Here is a 24,334-nt window from a genome sequence, read left to right as displayed (position 1 = left end):
TGTGTGTGTGTGTGTGTGTGTGTGTGTGTGTAAGAGAATGGAGAATGTCTTTCGGTTTAATGTCTTTTTGGCAACTGCCAAAGTAAACAGAAAGTCACTGGTATTTATCAACAGCTCTATCAAATCCAAATCCAAAAAATATGCAGGTGTATCATGGCTGTGAAGATTACACTTATTGTCCCTCGCTGGAACTTCTTTAATTAGTGACTCTGAAATATGCTTCAGAGGGTTTAGCTGCCAAAGTAAAAGCACAGTGTGTGTCTCAGTGTTACACTTGCTTATTAAGCTTTCTCTACGGAGGTGTATTAGCCACAAACACATTGTTGTAGGGTGTACTTATATAACATTTAAATTTAGCGCTAAATCCATTGAACCTTTTGCAAAGACATACAAACTATGAACGTTTCATTATCTAGAAGCTGGTTGGGTATTTTTTCTTGTTCTTAATATTAAAGCGTCCATATTATGCTCATAATTGTATTTTGAGGTTGTACCAGAATAGGTTTGCATAGCTTCATTTTCAAAAAACACCATATTTGTGGTATACTGCACTTGTGTTGTAAGATGGCTGCAGCTCCTCTTTTCACCCTGTGTGTTTAGGTCTCTGTTTTAGCTACAGAGTGAGACATCTCACTTCTTTACTATTTTTGTTGGGAGTTGCACATGCGCATTAGCTAGGTAAGATCACATCAGCTAGATAACTCTTTTTCCAACTTTGGTCTGTACAAGGCCGGATTAGCTAAACGAGAGATATACCTCCAGAACAGGGACATGGAAGTAGTTCTTTTGTAGATTATGGTGAACTAGTGTGTGTCGTAGCAGTGTTTTGCCATTGACAACAAGCTAGCGCTAGCATGCTACAGTTAACCACCTCGTCTCGGCTATTTATACAGAAAGCCGTGCATATTTTGAACAGCTCACCCAGAGACTGAAGGCAGAGGACATTCAAAAAGTGTATCTCATTCCGAACAGCATGGATTTGTTTTCCAAGTTTGTATGCGTGTGGAAGCACCAGAGACACAGAATAACACCCCAAATCCCAGGAAAAGTGATTTTGTTTTTCATAATATGGGCACTTTAAGCAAAAACTATCTCAGAAATCCTCCACTTTCTGTTTTAATTAAAAGTGTTTTTTTCTAAACCACTTTTTGAGATGTTCCATCACCATATCTTACTTCTTTCACCACAAAAACAGTATAAAATAATTTAATTTTGGCAAACTTTAAAAAAAATAAACATTTCAGAACTCACTCAACACCTTGTCTCCTTTAGGCTATTTGTCTTTGTGTTGAGAACTCACCTGTTTATGGTTTGATGCTGTACCTGTGACAGTCTGGTTATTCTGCCAGCAGCCCATGTTCATAATCAGCAACAGCAATGTCACTTCCCATCCACTAGTAGATTTCTTCAAAATAAAAGCCTCATTTCCACAAACTTCAAGCAATAAGCAGGGCTGGAAGAAGCTTAAGAAAAAGTTGCAATGCCACAATTAAATAATACAATCAAAGACTTGCAGTGAAAATTAGACTTTTTTCACCACAAAGTGATATTAAAAGTTGCCAAGACAATGCCACAGAGGCTACTATTTTTATTGATTCACTCCCCAATCTGCATTATAACACCAAGTTAATGTAGAGGAACATTAGGTCAGGGGGTGAGTACATAAAGGTTTTTCATTTGGTTCAGTGTTTTTATTTTTTTTGAAGCTTTGTTGGGATTCGCACATGCGCAGTTCCCCGGTAAGGACTACTAGCCAGTCAGAAGCAGAGTATAAGGGCGTGCCCTTATACCTAGCAGCTAGGCGAGCATTGTAACATGATACAAAGTGATGTGCGGTAATCGTGGAAGTGAAGGCTGGACTACAAAAGAGCTGTTTGGAGGAGTTGGTGAACAGTGTTTTCTGTTGGAGATGGTAATTCCCTTTGGGGTGGACTGCACAAAAGAGATACAACACAATGAAGGGAAGGGAATAACCAAACAGAAAAATATGAGTACTTTAATGATTACGGTTTATTATTCGTACACAGAGAACACAACTAGTTATTAAACTGATTACATTGTCATGTCTGGCTTTAAGGTTTTTCAAAAAGTACACAGCAGAAGCACAAACAATCAACATTGATGACTTTTTTTAACATGACTTAATATTGTAAAATAGTAAACAAAAACCGTATATTTCTATCAATGTCACATACTCACATTCATGAACTTCCCTTTTACCTACACAAGCTGACCATAAGGCACATTATTCTATAGAAAATCATACAAAATATAAGTGCTATATATAAGTATTTTTAAGCATACCACCTGAATTTGACTAAATCATTGACATTACATAGATATACAGTCAATGGTATAAATGCACAGGATTATACGTGGTAGCTCAGAGCACAAAGCAGATATTTCCATTCAGACTGTGGGGTTACTGGTGACTTCCTCCAGCAGTGGTTTGTAGAGTTGGGGCCCCCGGTTTTCAAAAATGAAGAAAAACTTTGAAAGGGGCGATAAAAAGAAAAACTTTAAATCTTTAAGAACATATTTTCCCCCCAACCTGTAAAACTGTCTGCTGCCCTTTTTCCTACAGGAATAGATTTTGAATTTATTTTTTTTGAGTTTTCTTTATTCTCTTTTTAAATTGTAAAATTTAAGGGCCGTCCACCCGGAAACGTTTTTTGTTTAACCCCTGTTTTGCATCGTTTTGGCCGATGTCCAACAAACCACCATAAACTTTTGGAAAGGTGGCACCCAAAAAGTTGGAAATGGAGATTCGACCAGCATTCAGAACCTTGTCCCCGTTGACACTTTTAAACAACAAAAAAATGAAGTGGTTTTTCCCAACCTGTAAACAACATTTTAACAGAAAAACAAATTTTACAAAATTACCTTTTCTCCCTTTGCTCCCCTTTTTGGCCTTATCGCAGACGGCAGAGTGAGGAAAGGCAGCCCCCCCGGGGTTGGGGACAATCAGCACAGCGATGTTTCTCAAAGCCTGGTTGACACAAAGAAGCGAGTTGCTTTAAAATCTGTAAACACTTTTTGTCTTGTAGATTTAAATAAAATTATTTAAATTGGGTATTATTTTGACCCTTGCTTTTTTTTTTGTTTTTTTTAATGACTTTTTGGGTTGCGAAAATTATAGAAGGATTTTTCAAAAGTTAAAAATGAAATCTCTTCTAATTATGCCCCCAAAAAGCCCCTTGTTTAAAACCTTTTGTGACATTAGATTCTGTGTCTGTTAGGGTTGCATGAAATAAATCCCAAAATGTTTTTAATCCGTGTTTTTTTTTCACTCCAAAATAAAATAAAACCCTTTAATCTCATGAATCTTTTGGTATTTACCAGGGCAGGGAATAGGTATAAAAATTTAAATAAAAATAAAAATAATAATAATCCCAATTTCCCCAACAACTTTTGGGATACCTCACTTCCAGAAAATTTTATATTAGGTTTTCATTTTCTTTGAAAAACCCAATAAAAATTTTTTTTAATAAAATTTGAATTTGGATAAAAATAAATAAATGAAAAAGCAATTCCGCCCTGGGTAAGTCTTAAATTCTTTTTTGTCAAACAAAGTTTTTTTTAAATTTTAAAATATTCAGTTTAAAATATATAAAAAAAAAAGCTGAAATTCCTTTTCGAAGCTTCCTTTTCAGTTTGGGTTTGCCTTTTTAGTTGTAGTGACAAAAAACAAAAAATTGCAATAAAATGGACGATTTTGGTGGGAAAAATTATTTTCAACAATAAAAATTAAAACCCTCTATTTTCAAATGGTTTGTCAACTTGTTTTGACGGTGGTGACTTTTCCCCCCTTCCCAAGTCTTCTTGACCTCCAAGCTTTTTCCCTTCATAGTCCGCGGAGAGGGATTTTGTGGGGTTTTTCTGTGGATAAATAGTAACACTTTGAAATTTCCCTAACTCCCCATGTAAATGGGACGTATTACGCGTAGATCATCCGCAGGAAATCCCAATCCGTAGTTCGGATCCCATTGAGGCCCAAAAAATAAAAAATAATAGAAATTTGAATAAATATTTGGGAAATTTTAAAGCCCCAGACTACTTCCCGTTTACACAAACATGTGTGGGGGATTTTTTTCAGTTTATGCTATGCTTATACCCGACATTCCCCGTTTTTTCCCTTTTTTCTTTGAGTAAAACTTACATTTTATGATAAAAACGTTCAAACCAAAAACCCCTCAATCCTCACCCCCCCCTTTAAAGATAAAAAGGGTATTTAAAAATGAAAAATAAAGTAAATACAAATTCCCTATGCCCCTATAACACAGTGTTCCATTACGCACCTAAAAATAAACCCCCTAAAGAGTAAAAAAAGGGGAATCTACAAAAACCCAAAACCACACCACACCGTCAGAAAAAATAAGGTGGGGTGGTTACTTTAAAAACACCGCAACCTGTTAAAAAGGCCTTGGAGAAAAACCCTAAACCTTAGCCTTTTTTCCAATAAAATACTCGACTGTTTTAAAGTGAGAAAAGTGGGTTTAGTCTTCCCCCAAAAAAAAATAGCCCCATTTTTTTTACTTGAATAAAAAAAGAAAAAGAAAGATGACAAAAAAAAAAAAGTCTTTCAAAATAACTTTATACTCACAGACGGGAGGGGGGACTTCTCAGAAAAAACCCAGGTGCCAAAAAAAATAAACTAGAGAAAAAAAACAAGAAAAAACAATTAAAAACTATTTTTCCAAACAAAAACAATCAAAAAATGCTTCACAGTTTTTTAAATTAGTGAACCTTTTGGGAGCCACCGAACAACGGGGGGGGTGAAAGTAGACCTGAGTCAATGAAAAAAAAGGTTTTCCCCTGGTTTTTGCCACGGGGAGACTCTCTAACAAAAAGGCCCCCTTCCTTTTTTCCATGTTTTTTTTTAGGAAGGAAACCGGGAAAATGGTGGGGGGGAAAATGCAACGCTACCAAGCCAGGGCCCAAAGAGAAAAATTTTAAATTTTTAGAGAGGTGAGTCGGTGGGCCCGGGCGTGCCCCGAGGGGTTGCAGCGGTACACCGTCGACGAGAACAAAAGCAGCTTAAGAATCAAGATGTCAATTAAATTCAAATTTTTTAGGTAGCCCAACATCAAATACTACTTAAAAGCAGTTAAATACGCTTGATGGACCATTGGTCTTTGGAAATTACGTGAGACATCTTAATTTACAATGCCCATAGAGAAAAGCAAGTTTTTCCCCTTTGGGAACCAACAACACCCCAAAGTTTCATAATTTGTAGATTTTATTGATTCAAAAAGGGAAAATTTTCCTGTGTTCAGCAAAAATATAGACCAGCCCAAGAATTACAAAAAATAAAGGAAAAATACATAAAAAAATTATTGATGAACGTAGAGAACGAAAGCATTGTGCAAGTTGATAGGGTTTGGAGGTTTTAGTCTTTTTTTTATTCCCTTTGGGGTAGGAAATGTTTTTCTGTGGGGGGGCGGGACACTAAAGCTGTCGGACCTCTTGGGAAGGAGCTCTTGTGGACCTGGGGGGGGAAGGGGGGCCGGGGTTATCGGGGATAGATACGTTTTTCAGTAGCCCCTCCACCAGCTTAAGAGTGTCCGTTAGCAGCCAAATGAGCCACCTTCGTCATTTGTTCGTTGTTTGTGTTCCCGGCTCCGAGCGTCCCCCAGCAGAGGCGAGGGAAAAAAAAGGGCCCAAAAACGGGTTTAAACATCTCCAACATTCTGCTGCACACGTTAAAGGATCCCCTTCCCCAGGAAAAAGAGTGTCTCCCCTTCTTGTAAACGCAGTGTGTTGATTTCCATTTTAGCCGCTGCGATTTAAACCCCAAAGGGTACTTACCCCCAAACCCACCCCAATTTCTCCAATGAAAAGGATTGGGAGCCTTTCCTTCCCCCAAAAGCCATCCGTCTCTGGTTTTAAAAGTTCGCAGCAGGTATTCTTCCAGACCCCCCCCAAAAAGTCACCACCTGCCCTGTATTCCCCCCTGCCCTTTTTTATACCCCCAACAACTGAGAGATCAGAAAACGCTGAGGTCCAGACGGGGGTTGTACGGAAGTCTTGTCAAAAAAGAAAGGTTTGGCCCAAAGCTTTGAAGGTTTTTAAAAAAAAAAAAAGTTTAAAAGATACGTGTCCCGGGAAAGGGTGCCGGCAGGCACAAACAAAAACCTAAACCAAACGCAAAACACGGGGCCCCAACACAGACCCCACACAGCCTAACAAGTAAAAAGACCCGAAAAAGTAAGACAAAGGACAAAACAAAAGGAAAAACAAAACCCCGGACGGTCTAAAAACAGGTGAAAAAACAATCAAAGGGTTGGGGAAAAAAACAGACGGGGAAGAAAAACAAGACCGGCAAACAGAAAACCAAACTACCAAAAAAAAGGGAAACAAAAACTCAGAAACAATGATACAAGTTGAAAGTTGTATTTGTTTTCCCTAACTTGGGGGAAAGGTTTGGGGAGTGTAATTTTGTAAATAAAATTAATTGGACTTTAAATTTTATGACACAAAAGAAAAAAATGCCGATCTTTTTAAATCCCCCAAAAAGCCAAAAGGAAATCCGCCATAAATCCATCCCCTTCCCATCCCCAAGGGTACTTTCCAACCCGATTTTGAAACCCCCAAAATGTGGACTTGGGGGGGAAACCTGAAAGCGCCACATGTACGAAAAACTGCAGTTCCGGGTGACACTGTTTAGGGAATGGAGAGCACCTATGAGCGAAAATGTTTTTTTTTTAAACCTTTCCCCGATAGTTCCTGGGTTTTTTTGCGGCTTTATTATTTTAAAAAAATTTTTTCCTAAAAAAATATAATTTACTGGAGCCCCCAGGCGATACAAAGAAAAATGTGACTGAATGTGTTAGCAATCAAGTTTTGTTATTATAGGGTGGGGGTTCGGCTGTGGGAAAATCGGAAAAGAGGTAATTGTGGGGGTGGGCTGAGGCGGGAAAATAAACCTTCGTTATGGGAAGTTAAAAAAAATTATGATACATATTTTTTCCTTGATCAGTTTAAAAGTTGATTACAACAAGACAAACAGTTATTTGCATTGACTGGAGAAAATGAGAGAAAAAAATTTTTTTGGGGTCCTTTTGGAATTTCCCATTTTTTAAAAAAATGATTTTATAGGTCTTCATGGAAGAGTATCAGAAAAAAACCCCATTTTACGCCCTCCCAAAAAAATTGCTTTTGAAGTTTGAAAGAACAATGAAAAGCCTATGCATTGGGGAAAAATTTCTGGGGCCCCGATGAGGGTAAAAAGAATTTTTGGCCCCCAAAACAAATTTTGGAAAAAAGGACCAAATTAAAAAATTTAACCTCGGCCCAACTTTTAAATGGGGGGGGGGGGGGGTAAATATTTTTGGGGCTTGTTTTTGCACCAGTGGATAAGGAAATTTACGGGGAAAAAGGGAAAAAACTTTCAATAAAGTTCAGCAAATTTTGGACTTAACTGATGCCAACTTTAAAAAAAATAAAGTTAAAGAGAATGGCTTCTACAAAGGAAAAATTCCAAACACACCTAAAAAATCACAGGGTTAATAAAGAGGCGAAACTGAATTTTTCCGGGCCTTCACAACTCCAAAACTCAACAAAATTAAAAAATCAGGGTAACAAAAAAGGCAGTGGTACACCCCAAATTCCGAAGAATGGAATATTTTTGGAAAGGGTGAAGGGGCGAGATACTTAAAAATTTGAAAGACCTTGGTGGCTCAAGAAGCGTTAAAGCTTGATACTTCCCAAAAAGGGGGGTAAAAGGGTATTAACCGAGGGGTCCCAACTTTGCAACGCATTTTTTTTTTTTTTTCTGTTTTTTTGAAAGTAAAAAGAGGGAAAAAAATCAATTTTGCATCTGTCTTTTGATGTTTTTTTGGGTTTTTTTCCATTTTCTTGGCTTTTTTATGACATAATAAAAAAAATTTTTAGATCCTTTTTGGCTTTCCCGTCTTTTTCCAGACAAGGCGAAGTAAAAAAAAGAGATAGAAATAAAGGGTCATTCAAGAGCTGCGCTACCGTGGGGGATGGGGGGGAAATGTGGTGTTCAGGTAGGGAGGGCCCTTTGTAGCCCTTTAATTACATTTTCCCACATTTGCAAAAAACGGGCCCATTTGTAAATGAAAACTTTTTTTATTTAAAAAACATCTAGGAACCAAGGACAAGTCGAGGGGGACAAAAAAAAGTTGTTTTTAAATTTGCCACTGTTAAATTTTTTTTCGAACATAGGCCCCATAGGGCAAACGGGAAAAAGGGGGGACTTCGGCTCTTATGCGCACTTGGAAAGCAGCACCGTACCCAAGCGCCCAAATCTTAATTTAACTTTTAAACTGAATATAATTTAAAGGGTTGAGTTTCATAAAAAAAATTCCCCCCTTGACGTTGTCAAAAAGGGGAAAAAACATAAGGGAGGGTCACGATTTTTTTTGGCCAAATGATACGCGATTTTTGATCAAAAAATTTTTATCGCGATTTTTCTCCGATTATTTTTTTGTTTAACCAAAAAAATTTATGTCACAAAGGTTTTATAACTGCGAGGGGAGTGTGTGGCGCACCACAGGAGACGGGATCATTTTGCCCGGGGCCCCCAGGGTCAAAGGGGTACACACTCGTTTTATTAAAGTTGTATTTCACCGCTGCTTTTTTTAAAAATATAATTTTTGGGTGGGCAATTCTGGTCCTGGTCCAGGTTTGGGACAGCAGCCCGTTCACCGCTGTGTCTAAAACGAAGTTTGCTGCATTCAAAAAAATTTCTGGTTCTTCCCGTGCGGCCGCGTAAAAGTTTTGCGGAAAAAGGGAAAAATACAGGTTTGCCCCCCCATAATTTAAAAATTAAACTTGAAGAAAAAATTAAAATGGGACAAACGCTAACCCGAAGGGGCGGCGGCCGCTGGTGGCGGGGGCGCGGAGGAAAGGAGAGGAGTAAACTGAAGAGTAGAAAAGATCCAAACACAGGCACGGCTTTTTAACAAAAGGGGGCAGTAACGCAAAAAACCATATCCATAAACAGATTTCAGCGGAGCGAGGGGGATAGACCGGGCGCCCAGAAAACTAAAAGCTAAAAGACGCTACCCTTAAACTAAAGACGAAAAGCATTCCTGGTTTTGAAAAAAACAAATGGGACAAAATGTGGGGTTATGGGAACTGGTAAACCCTTTAGGGGAATTACCCAGGGTATCTTTAGTTTTCCTCCGTACTCTTCCCGGCTGTCTCCAGAAAATCTGCCGGGGTGCAGGAACTTTGACTGGCTCAGAGCAAGGCTTTATGGGGCGGGAATTGGCTTTGCAAAAACCCGGGCGTTCTAGAAAAACGCTTAAAAAAAATCGCTTTATCCCCAAATTTTATCGTGGGGTCCAAAAAGGATCGCAATAAAATTCGTTAAGTGCAGCCCCATATAGAGGGACAAAACCATTTTGTACCGGGGGTAAAAGTTTTGGGGGGTTTTAAAAGAGCATTTAACGCGGGGGGGGTATGGGGATTGACCCTTGGGCCCGCCCCAAACCATTCCCGGAAAATGCCCTTTTTGGCCTAGGGGGGTCACCAAAAATTTCCCTTGTTTAATTATTACAAAAATAGATTATTTTTATTACTTTAAGCTGAACACGGGGAAATTTAAACAATAAAGGTTGTAAAACCCCCCCCTGGATGAGAACTTCTTGGACCCCCTTTGGTGCTCCCCCAGAGCAAGGATTTGGGACGGGAGGGGAACACTTTCGGGGTCAGAGGTCACAGTGAAAAACCCTTGATTCCTCCCCCTTGGTCATGGTCACGACATCCTGGGCTTTGTAGACTGAAAGAAAAAAAGCGAAAAAAACTTTAATCTTACTGTATCGGGTTGGGTGGGTTTGCGTTCTTTTACCTTTTAAAAGACTTTTTTCATTTTAAGTTTTTAAAATATGTGCGATTTGTTTATTCCCCCGATATGGTCCCGGGTGTGTAAAATGGGCCCTTTTTGGGCCAATGGGAGGGATTTTTCAGGGAAGCTGTCAGGTTGGTATTTTTCTTTGTTCCTGTTTTATTTTGAAGTTGTTTTTTTGTTTTTCTGTTACTTCCTTTGGTTTCCCCCCCTTGGATTTTCGATGGTTCACCCCGTTTCCACCCCTTTTCTCCCTGTCTCCCCCTTTCTCATTTAACCTTTTTATTACTCCGGTTTCCCTTCTTTGTCGGTCATTGTTGGGCGTTTTGGGGGGGGTTCTGTGGTTTTGCCCTCTTCTCTGTGTTCTGCTTTCCCGTGTTTCCTGTTTTTGACTACACCTTTTTATGTTAAGCTTTAACCCTTGGGGTTGTAGAATTTTTTATTAAATCTTCAAGTCACCTTTCTCGCGTGGGCCTACAATTTGGGTTTTTTTACAAAATGGGTTGGGGAAAAGATGTACACACACAGTTGGCTAAAAAAATTGAAACCCCCTGATTGGGATGGGGAGGAACATTTGTATTATTTAAAAACAATCATTCTCTTGTCATTTCAAAAATGTCTTTAAAAATTGGGGTTTTTTGGAATCTAAACCTGAAAACTTTTTTTATAATTACAAAAAAAATGATTTTGAACGTCTGACAGCCCTAATTTAGGGTTTTAGGGTCCCCTTCTTTTTTTTAACTTGGGTTTGGGTTTTTTTTGGGAAAGTGCAGGAACTCATTTTTCCGTTGTTCCCCGGCCCTTTTTTTTCCCGCCTTTACGGTGGAGATTGCACCTACTACTAACTATACTAGAGTAGTTCACCCTTGCTTTTTGATTTCGTTAAAAATGCCCAACAATGTGGGGGACATAACATCTTTTTGACTTAAAATATTTTTAAACAAAAAGAATATTTTCGTTTTCCCCACCCTCCCCTCCCTTTTGTGCTTTGACGATTCCGCATTTTTTAAGCTGACCCAAAAAAAACTCGGATCTAAGTATGCGGGTTTTTAAATTTTTCCTTTTTTCAACCCGTCTCTTAGATCTAAACTTTGGGAAGTCAATACGAAGGTCCGGCGGGGCTCTACGTTTTTTAGGGTGTCAAAAAAAAAATTTTTTAATTGCGTTTAAGATTTAGATTAAAATCAATTCAAAATTTAAAAAAACAATTTTTTTTTTATAGCTGTAGAAACATTCAAATAATCAAAACCTACTTATTTTTTTTTTTTAAAGGGAAAAAGAATGTAGACATTCTCTGAACCAATTTCCAAGGGGGTGGGCGAGGCTACCCTATGACGCTTTGATGTAAAACCCACCCCGCCCCTTACATTTTTGATGTCATTCTTTGGCGTCATATGAAACGTTAGACTCTATTTTCTATTGTTTATTCTAAAAACACGAAAGGGGAAAAGGTCAAATCGTTTATTCACGTCGTCCGTAGCAGAAGTTTTGTAAAAAATAGGCTAAACCTTGGTCTAAAACCCGACTTAAGGCGCCCAAATTACCGTAAAACAGGGAAAATTAATTACTGCTAAAATAATGTTAAAAATTTTTTTTAAAAAGTGTGGTAGTTTTCTCCTAACCACACTCTCTAAGTCACCCCTCCCCGGGAAAAGCTTCCAAAAAATCCTGGGTTTTGGGAAATTCAGCGGGGTTTTGGGTTTCTTTTTGCTAGTAGGCTACGTCGCCGTAGCTTGTTAAATTTGGGTGCCATATTTTTATTTCCAAAAAAAAGGACACTCAGTCCGGGGCCCCAAACAGAGAAAGGCTTTAAAGAGGGAAAAATGCTTTAATTTTAAAAAATAAAAAGGTAAAAAAAATAGCTTTTCAAAAAAATTAAAAAAAGTTCGAAAAATACTTTCTCGTGCTTAACCCTCCTCTTGAAAACCCTTTTTAACGTAATAAGAAGGTTTTTGGTGTCCATGGGAGCTGGAGATTTTCCCGACCTAGACAGAAACATTCGCTTCTAGCTTGCACAGGGGCCTGCACTCCCCCTCCCCCTGGTCCGACCCCCACGGAGTGGAAAATTTTTTTTTTCAGTTTTAAGCTGCACTTCGCTTGGCATTTTTCGTGCAAGCTCTCCCCGTCGGCCTGTCCCCGTGTGTGTGCGTCGCCGCCTTCCGGGAATTATGTCTCGCAAAAAAGTACCGTAGTATTTTGCAAAACCCAGTCAAATTTAAGTAAGCTTTTACCCCTGAAAATTATGTGAAAAACCGTGAAAAAACCGGGCATTTTTATGAAATTTTCAACCCCCCCCCCCCCCCACCCCGGGCAGGCTAGTAAAAAAATGGGAAAGTCCGGGGAAAAAAAGGGTTTGGTACATTTAAAACGTTGTACTTTGGGTTTTATTCGCCTGAGATAGCCCACACACTTTATCCAAAGTTTCCAAAAAAACATTTAGAAAAATATATTTTTGTGGGCTAATTCTAAGGCTCAGTCAAACAATAAAAGGATGGCTTAAGGGAAATAAGGGGCTTTTTCAAACGTTTAAAAACTGACAAAAAAATTACCTGTTGGTCTGTGGGAGAAAAAAAAACAAACGAAGATCCGTAGGCTTTTTCGAGGATTGTTTTGAAACAGGAAAAGGACAAGTTACCCCAAAAAACCTCCCTCCCTGAAAATATAAAGAAACTTAACCCGTTGATTAATTCGCTAAACACAATAAGACATGTAAAGACATGTCTCCACGTTGATTGTTTTTCTTCATAGTATAGTAGTACAAATACAAAATAAATAAATAAAAATAAATAGTAGTATAAATACCTAAAATAAATTTAAGGTAGTATAAATACTACCTTAAAAGTTGATTCTATCTTTGCTATAGCCTAATAGTGTTATCATCACAACTTCATACATGGCCTATGTGTAAGAAGCATTCAGAATATCAAGTAGCACAGTATATATGTGTAATAGTACTTTATTAAAGTAAGATTCGAAATGTGGTATTTTTACTTGTAAAGGAGGATTTTGATTTGTTGTATTGGGACTTTACCTAAACTAATAAATCTGAGTCTACTTATTCCAACAATGTATTGATAAGGAGCACATTAAGGCAGCATTATTAAATACAAAGACAGTGTGATGCAAAATTACTGAGTAACAATTCACATCAATGAGGTGATACAATGAAACGCTTGACCCATACTAAGAGCTCAGGATATCACAAGCTCTGCGGTTTTGATCATCCCTTTTCTTTTTCACATCTCTCTTATGATTCTCCAAACTTTAGGGAAGTACTACTGAAGTTCTAGAGCAGGGTCTTTGACGTTGAGGCGAAGCAGGAACCACCTATGGGTCTGTATTAAGTTGCACATCAAACTGGGCCTATAATAAAGGGTAGGGCAGCCTAACGCCTTTGTATACAGTGTGTATATATATATATATATATATATATATATATATATATATATATATGTGTATATACACACACACACACACACCTTTTTTGCATAGAATACCAAGCTATTAAAACAATAATTGTTGGCATAATTTCATGCATCATCTTTTAATGTTACACATACATGTGGCACAGTAAATTTTAGAATTACCTGTATCCGTGGATGGCTACTTTAGTGACTACCTTACCAATAGGCCAGTAAGTCTATCATCAGTGGGGATTTATAATTTGCTAACACGTTACAATTATGTAAAGACATTAAAGTTGATGAAAAAAACTTTAAAATAAAATTGACAATACTTTGGAGGATACCCTGTCGATGTCTGGTCTAGGGTATCTGTCTAGCAGGAGACACTGGCTGGCTAACATGCACAAAAAAAGAAATAACACAATGAAAGAAAGGGAAAAGCCAAAAAGCATAATACAAGTACTTTAATGATAACGGTTTATTATTCGTACACAAAGAACACAACTAGTTATTAAACTGATTACATTGTCGTGTCTGGCTTTAAGGTTTATCATAAAGTACACAGAAGCACAAACAATCAACATTGATGACTTTTTTTAACATGACTTAATATTGTAAAATATAAACAAAAAACCCTATATTTCTTCAATGTCACATACTCACATTCCATGACTTCCCTTTTACCTACACAAGCTGACCCCTAAGGCACATTATTCTATAGAAAAACATACAAATATAAGTGCTATATATAAGTATTTTTAAGCATACCCCTGAATTTGACTAAATCATTGACATTACATAGATATACAGTCAATGGTATAAATGCACAGGATTATACGTGGTAGCTCAGAGCACAAAGCAGATATTTCCATTCAGACTGTGGGGTTACTGGTGACTTCCTCCAGCAGTGGTTTGTAGAGTTCTGGGTCCCCGGTCTTCTAAACAATGAAGAAAAACATTGTAAGGTCGATAAAAAGGAACAAACATTCTCAGATCTTTAAGAACATATTTACACATTACAAACACTGTAAAACTGTACTGCTGTCCTATTTCCTACAGGAATAGACTGTTGAATAATTATTTTTGTTGATGTTTCTGTTATTACTCTTTTTAATATTGTAAAATTTAAGGGCCGTCCACACGGAAACGCTTTTTGGTGTAAACGCATGTATTGCATCGTTTTGGCCGATTGTCCAAACAAATCCTGTGAACGCATGGCCTGAAGACGCAATTGTTTAAAAACCTGTTCCCAAGGTGACAAAAAATTAAAATGCTGCCGTTGTGCCTTCGTTTGGATGGCAAAGCCGCATGATTACATATCGTTGATGTCATCGCCACACCCCTCGACCTCTAGCTTTCGACCTCTTATCCCACGACAACATCTCATAACAACAACAACAACAACAACAACAACAACAACAATGGCGGACTACATGCTTGTGTCCCTGCTGGAGAAGATATTGAGCCTATTAGGGTTAGGGACTGTTTCACAACAATTTCACAAGACAATTTCACAAATAATCACCGGGACCGAAAAGGATTTTTGAGTCAAGTATGGCTGCAGCCTTGAGACCTCCCATCTTGTGCCATCCAGGCTGCATGCTGTCTGCAAGCTTCTGCTTTTCAAAATAAAAGCTTGTGTCTGGTACGTTATGTTTTCGTACGTTGGTGTTTTCAATGTTTTTTAACTAAACAGCATGTCAATCATGCTATTGAATAAAACAGATGTCTTAGTTACAACACGATGGAACTAGCGAAGCAGTTTTGTGGAGCTACAGGTGTGTACGGACAGGCACAGAGCGCTGCTTTTGTGGGACAGCCTCTCCTCCTGATCCAAGGGCTTAAGACTGGAAATAGGGGGGAAAACAGCGAATCCACAACTAAATCCACCAGGCAGACAATTTGAAAGGTGGCCTCCTAAAAGTTGGAAATTTGAAATTACGACCAGAACCTTGTGGCCCTGTTGACACAACATTTAAACAACAAAGAAATAAAGTGGTTGTTTTCAGTCATCCTGGATGAACAGTGAAACGTAATTTTACTAAACTCTACCTCCTTTTCTCCCTTCTGACTTCTCTCTAGAGCCTTGATCGCCATGACGGCAGAGCTGATGGAGAGGCAGAGCTCCAGGGTTGACAGGACAATCAGCACAGCGCTTATGCTTCTCAAAAGCATCTGGTTGAACACAAAGAAGCAGAGTTAGCATTAAAATCTGCAAACACATTTGTTTGTCTGTGTAGAGTTAATGAAATTAGTATAATTGGTACTTACTTGACCCGCTTCATTAAAGTATGGCTTATTTTTTGTATTTTTAATAAAATTTTATTTTGGGCTGCGACAAATTACAGAAGCAAAATGGAAATCTCATCTCATAATTATGAATAACAAGTCACTTGTTACAACATATTTTGTGACCAATCAAGTTCTGTGATCTGATTAGGAGTTGCATGTAATTCCACTGCAAATGTCTTTAATCACGCTGAATAGCAAGCTTTATTTTGATATCTGTTACCAAATGGTGCCTGTGAAGTCGGGCTATGTACCCGAGCTGGCTATGTACTCCGGTAAGTGAGTCGCTGCAACCTTTGTTGTAGTTTAACAGATTTTTTGACTTTCAAATCCAGCAGTGAATACAGTGCTTGTTGCTTGCATTATATGTTTGTGTAGTTGGGTGTGGTTTTCTGTAACATAAAGAAATACACAATATATAAATATAAACTGTACATAACGCATGCATGTGTGCATGTGCACAAATGCGTGAATCCAAGGAGTGACGTAGGCTCATCGGTCCAGCAGGGAGTTTTCTACTGTAACACAGTATTTTGCTACACCTTTTGATAGCTTGCATGCATTTGTATCTATAGAGCATCCCATCCTGGTTTATCTGCTCCTGAACACACAGACTTGTATTGTATTGTTACTCTTGGAGTAGATTAAAGCTTTCACATCTCCGAGGGCTCATTTGGCTTCCAGACAACAGCCAATTAATAAATACTAAAACAATACAATATATGACCTCTACACAGTAATGATGTGCAGGATACTACTGCTTTATTTGACGTCCATCTACATATCAATAAAACAGCATTAAGTCATCAGGATATCTGATTGGTTATTTACTCAAGGCATGGAATAGCGTACTTATAATAATAATAATATTACTAACATATTACTCTGAAACAGCAATGATTGATAACCACACTTCCAGAAAATGTTATATTACTGTCTTTTTTGTATTCTTTGTGAAACCAATAAATCATTTTTTTAAATAAAGTGTCTGAAATTGTAAAATATATATAAATAAATGAAATAGCCAATCACACTTTCCCCTGAGCCCTAGGTAACGTCGTTAAATTGCTTGTTTTGTCCAACCACGAGTTAAAATATTCAGTTTACAATCATATAAAACAGAAAAGCTGCAAATCCTCACATTTCAGAAGTTGAAACCAGCTTGGTTTTGCCATTTTTGTTTGATGGGGACAAATTAACAATGATTAATCTAAAATTGTTGACTGATTTTTTGGTGGACAAATTATAATTAATATGAATAATAATTAAAGCCCTCTATTTTCCACTCTTGAGTTTGTACAACTTGTATCTTGACGGCTGAGATGACATTTTCCACACTTACCAGAATCAGTTCTTTGACCTCCAAGCATTTCTCCTTCATGATGTCCTGCTCAGGAGAGGGAGTTGTAGTCTGTCTCCTGTAGGATGAATAGTAATCATCGTCGTAATTCCTACACATCCACAACATGTGAATGGTTGTCATATATATGCTGTAGAGTACAATGCCTGTGATGGCAAAAGCAACTCCTGCGTGACTCAGGATCACATTGATGATGACCTAAAATAAAAGACATAATAGTAAATATTAGAATAAATACTCATGGAATTTAAAAGCCACAGACTATCTTACCCTTTACACTAATAACAGCTGTGTGGCTGGTTACTTTCTTTCAGACTTTACACTTTATATGATGAACACTGTTCGAAACCAACATTACCTTATACTCCCCCCCCCCCCCTTAAGATAAGAAAAAGTACTGAAAAATAAATTAATAAAATTAAAAAAAAAGTAAATACAACTATACCTGCTGAGACATAAATATAAACATGTATTACTACCTATATACGCAAATAGGTAAATAAATCCCTAAATGGGTAGAAAAAGGAAATTATATATATGTATATATATATATTTATATATATATATATATATATATATGTATATATAGCAGGTTTGTATAGTCTGCACCAAGAACAAAACTGGCCTCCATTTTACTTGTCTTGAACTAAACCAAAAATGTAAGATGACAATATAAATAAAGTACTTTCAAGATAACATGAGGATGAACTACTTACCAGACATGGACTGGGGTACTTCTCAGACAAAATGTCAATGGTGCCAAACAAAATAAACTAGAGAAAAAAGCACAAAAGAAAAAAAAATATTGAAACTTCCATTCTTCTGAACAAACACTAAAATTCATAAATGTCATTCACAGTATCTTTGACTGAGTGAACAGCATTTGGAGCATGAAGAAGGAAACTAGGTAACCCTCATCATGTAAAGTCCAGCATCATCCTGACAGGGTCACATAACATTGGCCGCTGTGGGCCAGTGTATTAACATCTTTTGACTACCGTTAGTTGTATGAGAGGACAAAAGACAACTGTTTGAGATGTTAAGAACTCAACTACAGAAGAATATTATACATTTACTAATATCAAGAAGGAAACTAGGTAACCCTCATCATCAATCACACTGGCAGACAAGAGCCAAAGCAACCGGTACCGATCAATGTCATCTTAGAACTTAAGGCCGTGTTATGCTTCCGTGGTGGCTCCACACAGAGCTTTCACTGTAGCCGACGTAAGTGGCCTGATGTCTATACTTGTGCGCTGGTGTGCACGCTGAGCCGGCATGTGTGTGTGGGGGGGGGTGTGTGTTAGAGGAAGAAGATATAAGTATTGAATTCAGAGTCATAGTGAGGGAAACAAAGTGTCTCCCTTGTGCTTTCTGACCATGATGAGACATCTTTAACAGGAAAAGTTAATCCTCTCCTTGATTTCATGTTGTTTTTGGAGAAGGAGAACCAGGAAATGAGTCGGGGGAAATGCAACGCTACCAAGCCACGGCCGAGAGACGTGGGTTGCCGCGATGTGTAGTTACATTTTTGGAGAGGTGCGTGTCAGGCTACGGCGTAGGGTCCGGCGTAGACGCAGAGAGGTCTGCGGGAGTACACCGTTGATTCAGCACATAAAACGGCTTTAAGAGACTAAGATGTCCAATAACAATATCCAGAATTTTGAAAGGTAGTCCAACGTCAAAAAGCTTAGTTAATACCGATCAGTTAAAATACGCTTGGATTGGACTCACAAATCTGTAGTGAATTTTATATCATTTGGCAAAGTAAGATCAGTCTTAAGTTACAATGTCCCAGATCAGAACAGCTGTTAGGTGATTCTCCTAGGAACCATCTGAACAGCCCCAAGTTGTCATGATTTGTCATGAAAAGGCTTGGACCTAAATGCATAAAACAAGAATATAAAACAAGACAAACAGTCTTACAAGATACGTGTCCTCAGGAAGGAAACCTTGACACAAGTTCTAACGTTGTATTTGTCTATTTGTTGTACTCTAACTTTGGAAAAGACTTGGAAGTTTAAAGATGTACATGTTGTGAAGAAAATTATATTGGACATTAGTTATGACACAAAAGAACAAATGCAAAAGTTTCTTTCTTACCAATCCACCAAGCCAAAAAGGAAATCCGATTGAATTTATCTGGGACCAAAAGTACATCCTGTCAAAGCAAAAGAGTATCGTTCCAAGGCCGATGTTGAGCAGCCCAACCATAATGTGCAGAGCCTGTGGAGGAGGAAACAGCATGAACAGCTGACACATGTACAGTATAACTGCAGTTCTCAGGTGACACTGTTCAGGGTAACTGGAGAGCACCCAAGTGCAGCAAATTTTGTTATATTGGATCACTTTCCCTCATAGTTTCGTAGTGTTTTTGCGTGCTTTATGAATTTAAATAAAGCTTTCCTATTTAAATATAACGTTACCTGGAGCTCCAAGGCAGATACAGAGCCGTGGGAGTGTAATGGAAAAACCTTTGAAAAATGTGACTGTAATGTGATTACGACAATAACATTTTTGGCAGAAATTTAAAGAAGTGAGCGGATCCCGCTGGATCTGGCTGTGAGCAAAACTGGGCAAAGAGGTCGATTGTGGATTCAGCTGATACAGTAGAATGAAGCCTTCAGTCTACAGTGAGCCAAAGTCACATCTTTCTATTTCAGGTCCATGGGCCCTATCTTTCGAAAAAAAATATGAATGGGAGTCGATGACAGATCAAACTATTTTTTGGTCCGGTTGGAATTGTGCCATGCATTCCACAATTGATGTGTGTACATTTTTAGAGATAAACGACTTGACTTAAAGAAGTCTCAATACACGTCACCAGAGAAATATGGCTGTCTCCTTGGCAAGCTTTACCGTCTTCTTCCAAGACAAAGGCAGAAGTATCAAAAGAGATAAAAAAACATTATAAATCGGGTCCCATGAAGATAGGTCCCATGGAGTAAAACGGAAAGGGCGGGACTTTGGCTCTCTATGCTTGCCTCTTGTGATGGCAGCCGCCTGTCACTCAAAGCGCCACACCCTTTATTATGCATAACTTTAAACCTGAATATAATTTAAAGGGTTGAGTTATAATTAAAAAAAACTCACTCTCTGCACAGTTTTCATAATGGGGAAAAATAGCTATAGAGACACAAAACTGTTTTTTGTACCAGGCCGTAAACATGTTCACTGGTGCTGTGAAGTAGAGCATTTTAACGCGGGGGTCTCTGGATTTTGACTCCCTTTTGGAGCCAGCCTAAAGTAGCCATTCCAGGAACTGCAGTTTTTGGCACTTCCGTTTTTACTTCACTGAAAATTGCCACACTGTTGAATTATTCCACAAAAATAGATTATTTACTCAAAGTTGAAATCAGAATTAAGTCGGGAATGAAAAAGTACTGAATAAAAAATGCAGTGTAGCATACAAAAGCTTTAAAGCTGAAGTTCACAGGGCAACTTCAAAGCATATAAAGGTTGCAACTCACCCCCAGTACGGACTGAGAACTTCTCTGGACCCTTCTCAGGTGCTCAGACACAGAGCAGCACACCGGGCTGTAGCAAAGGTTTTTGAGGATTTGGCACAGAGGAGGGTAAACACTTTCGGGGTCAGAGGTCACAGTGAACACTGGGATTCCATCGCCCTTGGTCATGGTCACAGACATCCTGCCTGCTCCTGTAGACTGAAAGAAACAAGAGCGTAAAGAAATTTTAAATCTTACTGTATCAGGTCATGGCTGATGTTGCTGATTCTTTGACCTTTAAATGACTTTTTGCTGAATCTCAACGTTAAAGCATGTGTGCTGATTTGTGCTCCATTCCCCCAGACCCACTGGTCCACGGCTGTGTAAAATGGCTGATTTGGTCCTTAATCTGGGAGGGATTTTCAAGGTAAGCTGTCATGGTTGTGTATTTTTCTCTTGTTCCTGTTTTATTTTGAAGTCTGTTTTCTGTCTTGTCTTGTCTGACTTCCTGTCTGTTGGTTTTCCCGCCCTTGTGATTGTCTGATGTTGTTCACCTGTTTCCCAGCCCTTATCTCACCTGTCTCCCGTTATCTCATTAACCTTGTGTATTTAGTCTCCGTGTTTCCCTTGTCTGTTGTCAGGTCATTGTTGGTCTGTTTTGGAGTTCTGTGTGTTAGTCTGTCCTGTATGTCTCTGTGTTCCTGTTTCCTGTGTTTCCTGTTCTTGACTACTACCATGTTTTGGATTACCTTGCTGCATTTAGCACGTTGTGTTTGTAGGGATTTCGTTTATTAAATCTTCAAGCTCACTACCTTGTCTCTGCATGTGGGTCCTACAATTCCTTGGTTCTATGACATAAGCCCACTGCCAAATCTCTAACTGTCACAACACGGGTGGTTAAACATGATGTGCACAGCACAGTTTCCGCAATTGTGAATAAAAAAGTGAATCATAATAATTGGGGATGATTGATGGTAACTATTATAGTAATTTATTATTTAAAAACTACATATATTCTCTTGTTTCTTACAGAAATGTCATGTGTGTTGATAAATTGGAATCTAAAGCCTGAAAAAAATTGATTATTATTAATTACAAAATTAAGTTGTGATTTTGAATGGTCTGACAGCCCTATTTTAGTGCTTCCTAGACTTCCTAGGTATTTCCTTGGTAGTATCACTCCTTAGGCTTTGCAGACTTACAGTTAAAGGTGCTCTAAGCGATGTTGGGTGACGTTACTTCTTGTTGATATTAAAAGTATTTTTAAACAAACGAGACTAGCTTGCATCTCCTTCCTCCTCCTCATCCCGTGCCTTCCCTACTCAAGTAGATTTTTCAGATATTTTTACTTTACGATTTATTTTGGAGGCGACTGGCTGTCCGGAGGATAATCAGTTGAAATTGTGTGTGTGCATCCAAACTGTAAGTCGTATAACTTATGTTGTCAACTCATATAAGCCTTTTGTTGTATTGGTCTATAATTTTTGCAAGTTTAAAGTAAGTTAGCTTGTAATTTTGTTTGTTTGTGTTCTTCACCTGTTAGCTAAGTTACAACTGGCTGTTGATTCCATATAATGGCGATTGTTGAACGCCTTTGCTCACATTTGTGTTTTAGGTGCATTATTTACATGCTACAGTAGTTACACTAAATTTAGATACTGTAATTAATATTGGGTTTATTGTTATTATTTGCTAGCATATATATTATTCATTTGCATTGTGCATGGTAGCCTACAATGTTATATATTTAATTAAAAAAACACACAAACACAGCCATAGCAGAGCTACCCATGCCGTGTTTACTTGACTGTAATAAAGTATCAAAAGAGAGAAGTTGTCTCTGTCCGTGTTTTAACAGACACACCTGGGGCAAAGTTGGAAACCAGAATCAGCTTTAACTACAGTCCTAATCTAAGAGATCACAGAGAGATCATATACTGAGATCACAGAGATTGAGCAGACAAGCAGCAAGACATTCCCAATCATCATTTGGCCTTATCTGAAAGATATATTTGAGATGATAGGCATCAAGAATGACTCCTGGCGAATGTGCTGAGTAATTCTGAAGTATGGGGAACTTCTTAATTAATGTCTGTTTAGTAATTCATATTTTATCCTTTATTTTCTTTCCAGAAGCCATGTTTGAACACACATATACATGTAGATTCCTTTAAATGTTAAGGGAAAGATTAAAAAAGAGAAACTGGATCTGTGAGTTCTCACAGAATCACAATGGAATTTAATAGTTAATCTTGTTAACCTGGAGTCCCAGTCTCTGTCAAAATAATCAGGGATATGTCTGATTAGGCTCAAGATGCTAAGTTTCCAACACAAAGCCCTCATATTAAACTAGGGAAGTGGCATTTACCAGGCTGGAAAGATCTAATAAAGTAGCCTTACATCTTAGAAATTGCACAATTCAGCATTTTTAGAGCTCAACTCATACAAAGAACCCATGATATTGCAAGCTATGCGGTTTTATTGTTCCTTTTTTCACATCTGTCTCTTATGATTCCCAAACTTTAGGGAAGTCCAATACTGAAGGTCCAGAGCAGGGGTCTTTGACGTTTTAAATGGTGTTGTGCAAAAAAATCTATTTGAATCGCGATTCAAGCTCTACCGATTCAAAATCGATTCACAGAATTCCAAAAATCAATTATCTTTTTTTAATTGTATCTGCAATTCATTAACATACATAATACAATACATTAATATAGTATAATAGACTGTTTGTCTATGGTTTATTTAAAGAAACACGACAATGTATAAAACTACTCCACTACCTTGTATCTCACGTTATGGCTCCGTAGCAGACGATTTTGTAAAAAATAGTCTAACGGTAGTGTTACCACGTGACTCATGTGTCGCAAATTACCGTAGCCTACAGGCAGGAGAAGCTCAGTTTTGACTCACATTAGCTGTTTAATAACTAATGTTGAATAGCATTTTATTTAGCAAAAATTAGCCTGTAGATATGTTATCTCCTAACATATACCTACACTCTCTAATGCTCACCTATCACCGGAAAACTGCTTCCAACAGACTCCACTGGACTCATTGGGAAGTCTACGGCGGGGTTGTGTCTATTAACTTTACTGTCTATGATTTAATAATAAACATCTGCCGTACGCCATCCGATTAAATCTTTACTTTAGTTAATATTCGCCTGAGAGACTTTAGTTAATATTCGCCTGAGATACACATTTTTATCTCCTGATAAGTTTCTAAAAACACACTTTATAGGCTTTAGGCTAAAGATTCCCTAAGGCTGCAGACAGGACAATAATATGGATTGGCTTAGACCCTAATAATTGAATTAGGGTCTTTTATAAACGTAATCAAACATGACAAAACTACTTACATGTTTGTGTCAGAGTTGAAGAAAAAACAGAACGAATGATCCGCCTGACAAAGTCTTTAACACTTTTGCGCAGTTATTGTTCTGAAACCAGCAAGAACAGAGAGTTACCAGAAGTACCTCCCAGCACCTGGAAAACATAAAGGAACTTAACCCTTTGTTGGTTATTTCGCTAAACACAATAAGAAATGTGAATAATCAGCGTTGATTGTTTTTATTCTTAGTATTCATACGACATAAATCACATCACAACTTCATACATGGCCTATGTGTAAGAAGCATTCAGAATATCAAGGAGCGTAGTATATATATATATGTATATATATGTGGTATTTTTACTTTAAAAGGAAATATACTTATCCCAACAAATTATTGATAAGGAGCCCTTTTAGGCAGCACAACTAAATACAAAGACACAAAGATGCAAATTTATTGAGTAACAATTCACATCAATGAGGAGGTGATACAATGAAACGCTTGACCCATACTAAGAACTCAGGATACCACAAGCTCTGCGGTTTTGATTGTCCCTTTTCTTTTACACATCTCTCTTATGATTCCCCAAACTTTGGGGAAGTACTATGCTGAAGTTCTAGAGCAGGAAAGAGAGGTGAGCAGGAACCCCCTACATAGGCCTATATTAAGTTGCACATCAAACTG

The 24,334-nt window shown here is 38.0% G+C and overlaps 1 protein-coding gene and 1 long non-coding RNA gene across 4 annotated transcripts in view; both read right to left on the bottom strand.

The window, feature by feature from the left end:
- The window catches only part of LOC116691373 (uncharacterized), a 1,774-nt gene extending 412 nt beyond the window's left edge, over positions 1–1,362 (bottom strand). Inside the window, exon 1 of the long non-coding RNA XR_004332467.1 lies at positions 1,301–1,362. This is a non-coding gene — a long non-coding RNA (uncharacterized LOC116691373). The remainder of the gene's footprint in view (positions 1–1,300) is intronic.
- A 633-nt stretch (positions 1,363–1,995) lies between these two features.
- LOC116691178 (membrane-spanning 4-domains subfamily A member 8) overlaps positions 1,996–24,334 on the bottom strand; it is a 23,401-nt gene continuing 1,062 nt past the window's right edge. Inside the window, exons 2-8 of one of the 3 annotated variants that reach the window (XM_032518561.1) lie at positions 20,341–20,535; positions 18,974–19,096; positions 17,587–17,643; positions 16,853–17,068; positions 15,274–15,396; positions 14,121–14,159; positions 1,996–2,436 (exon numbers count right to left, since the gene is read on the bottom strand). In XM_032518561.1, the coding sequence (XP_032374452.1) occupies positions 2,410–2,436; positions 14,121–14,159; positions 15,274–15,396; positions 16,853–17,068; positions 17,587–17,643; positions 18,974–19,096; positions 20,341–20,517 (762 nt within the window). In that variant the 5' untranslated portion in view covers positions 20,518–20,535 and the 3' untranslated portion in view covers positions 1,996–2,409. Of the gene's footprint in view, positions 2,437–14,001; positions 14,160–15,273; positions 15,397–16,852; positions 17,069–17,586; positions 17,644–18,973; positions 19,097–20,340; positions 20,536–23,677; positions 23,759–24,334 lie in introns of those variants that run through there. The other 2 variants (XM_032518562.1, XM_032518559.1) reach the window with 2 other exon arrangements.

This window comes from Etheostoma spectabile, chromosome 6 (genome assembly GCF_008692095.1).
Source record: "Etheostoma spectabile isolate EspeVRDwgs_2016 chromosome 6, UIUC_Espe_1.0, whole genome shotgun sequence".
In the NCBI taxonomy this organism is placed as follows: Eukaryota; Metazoa; Chordata; class Actinopteri; order Perciformes; family Percidae; genus Etheostoma; species Etheostoma spectabile.
Note: the sequence above shows the minus strand (reverse complement) of the source record. Positions and strands in the feature narration are given on the sequence as shown.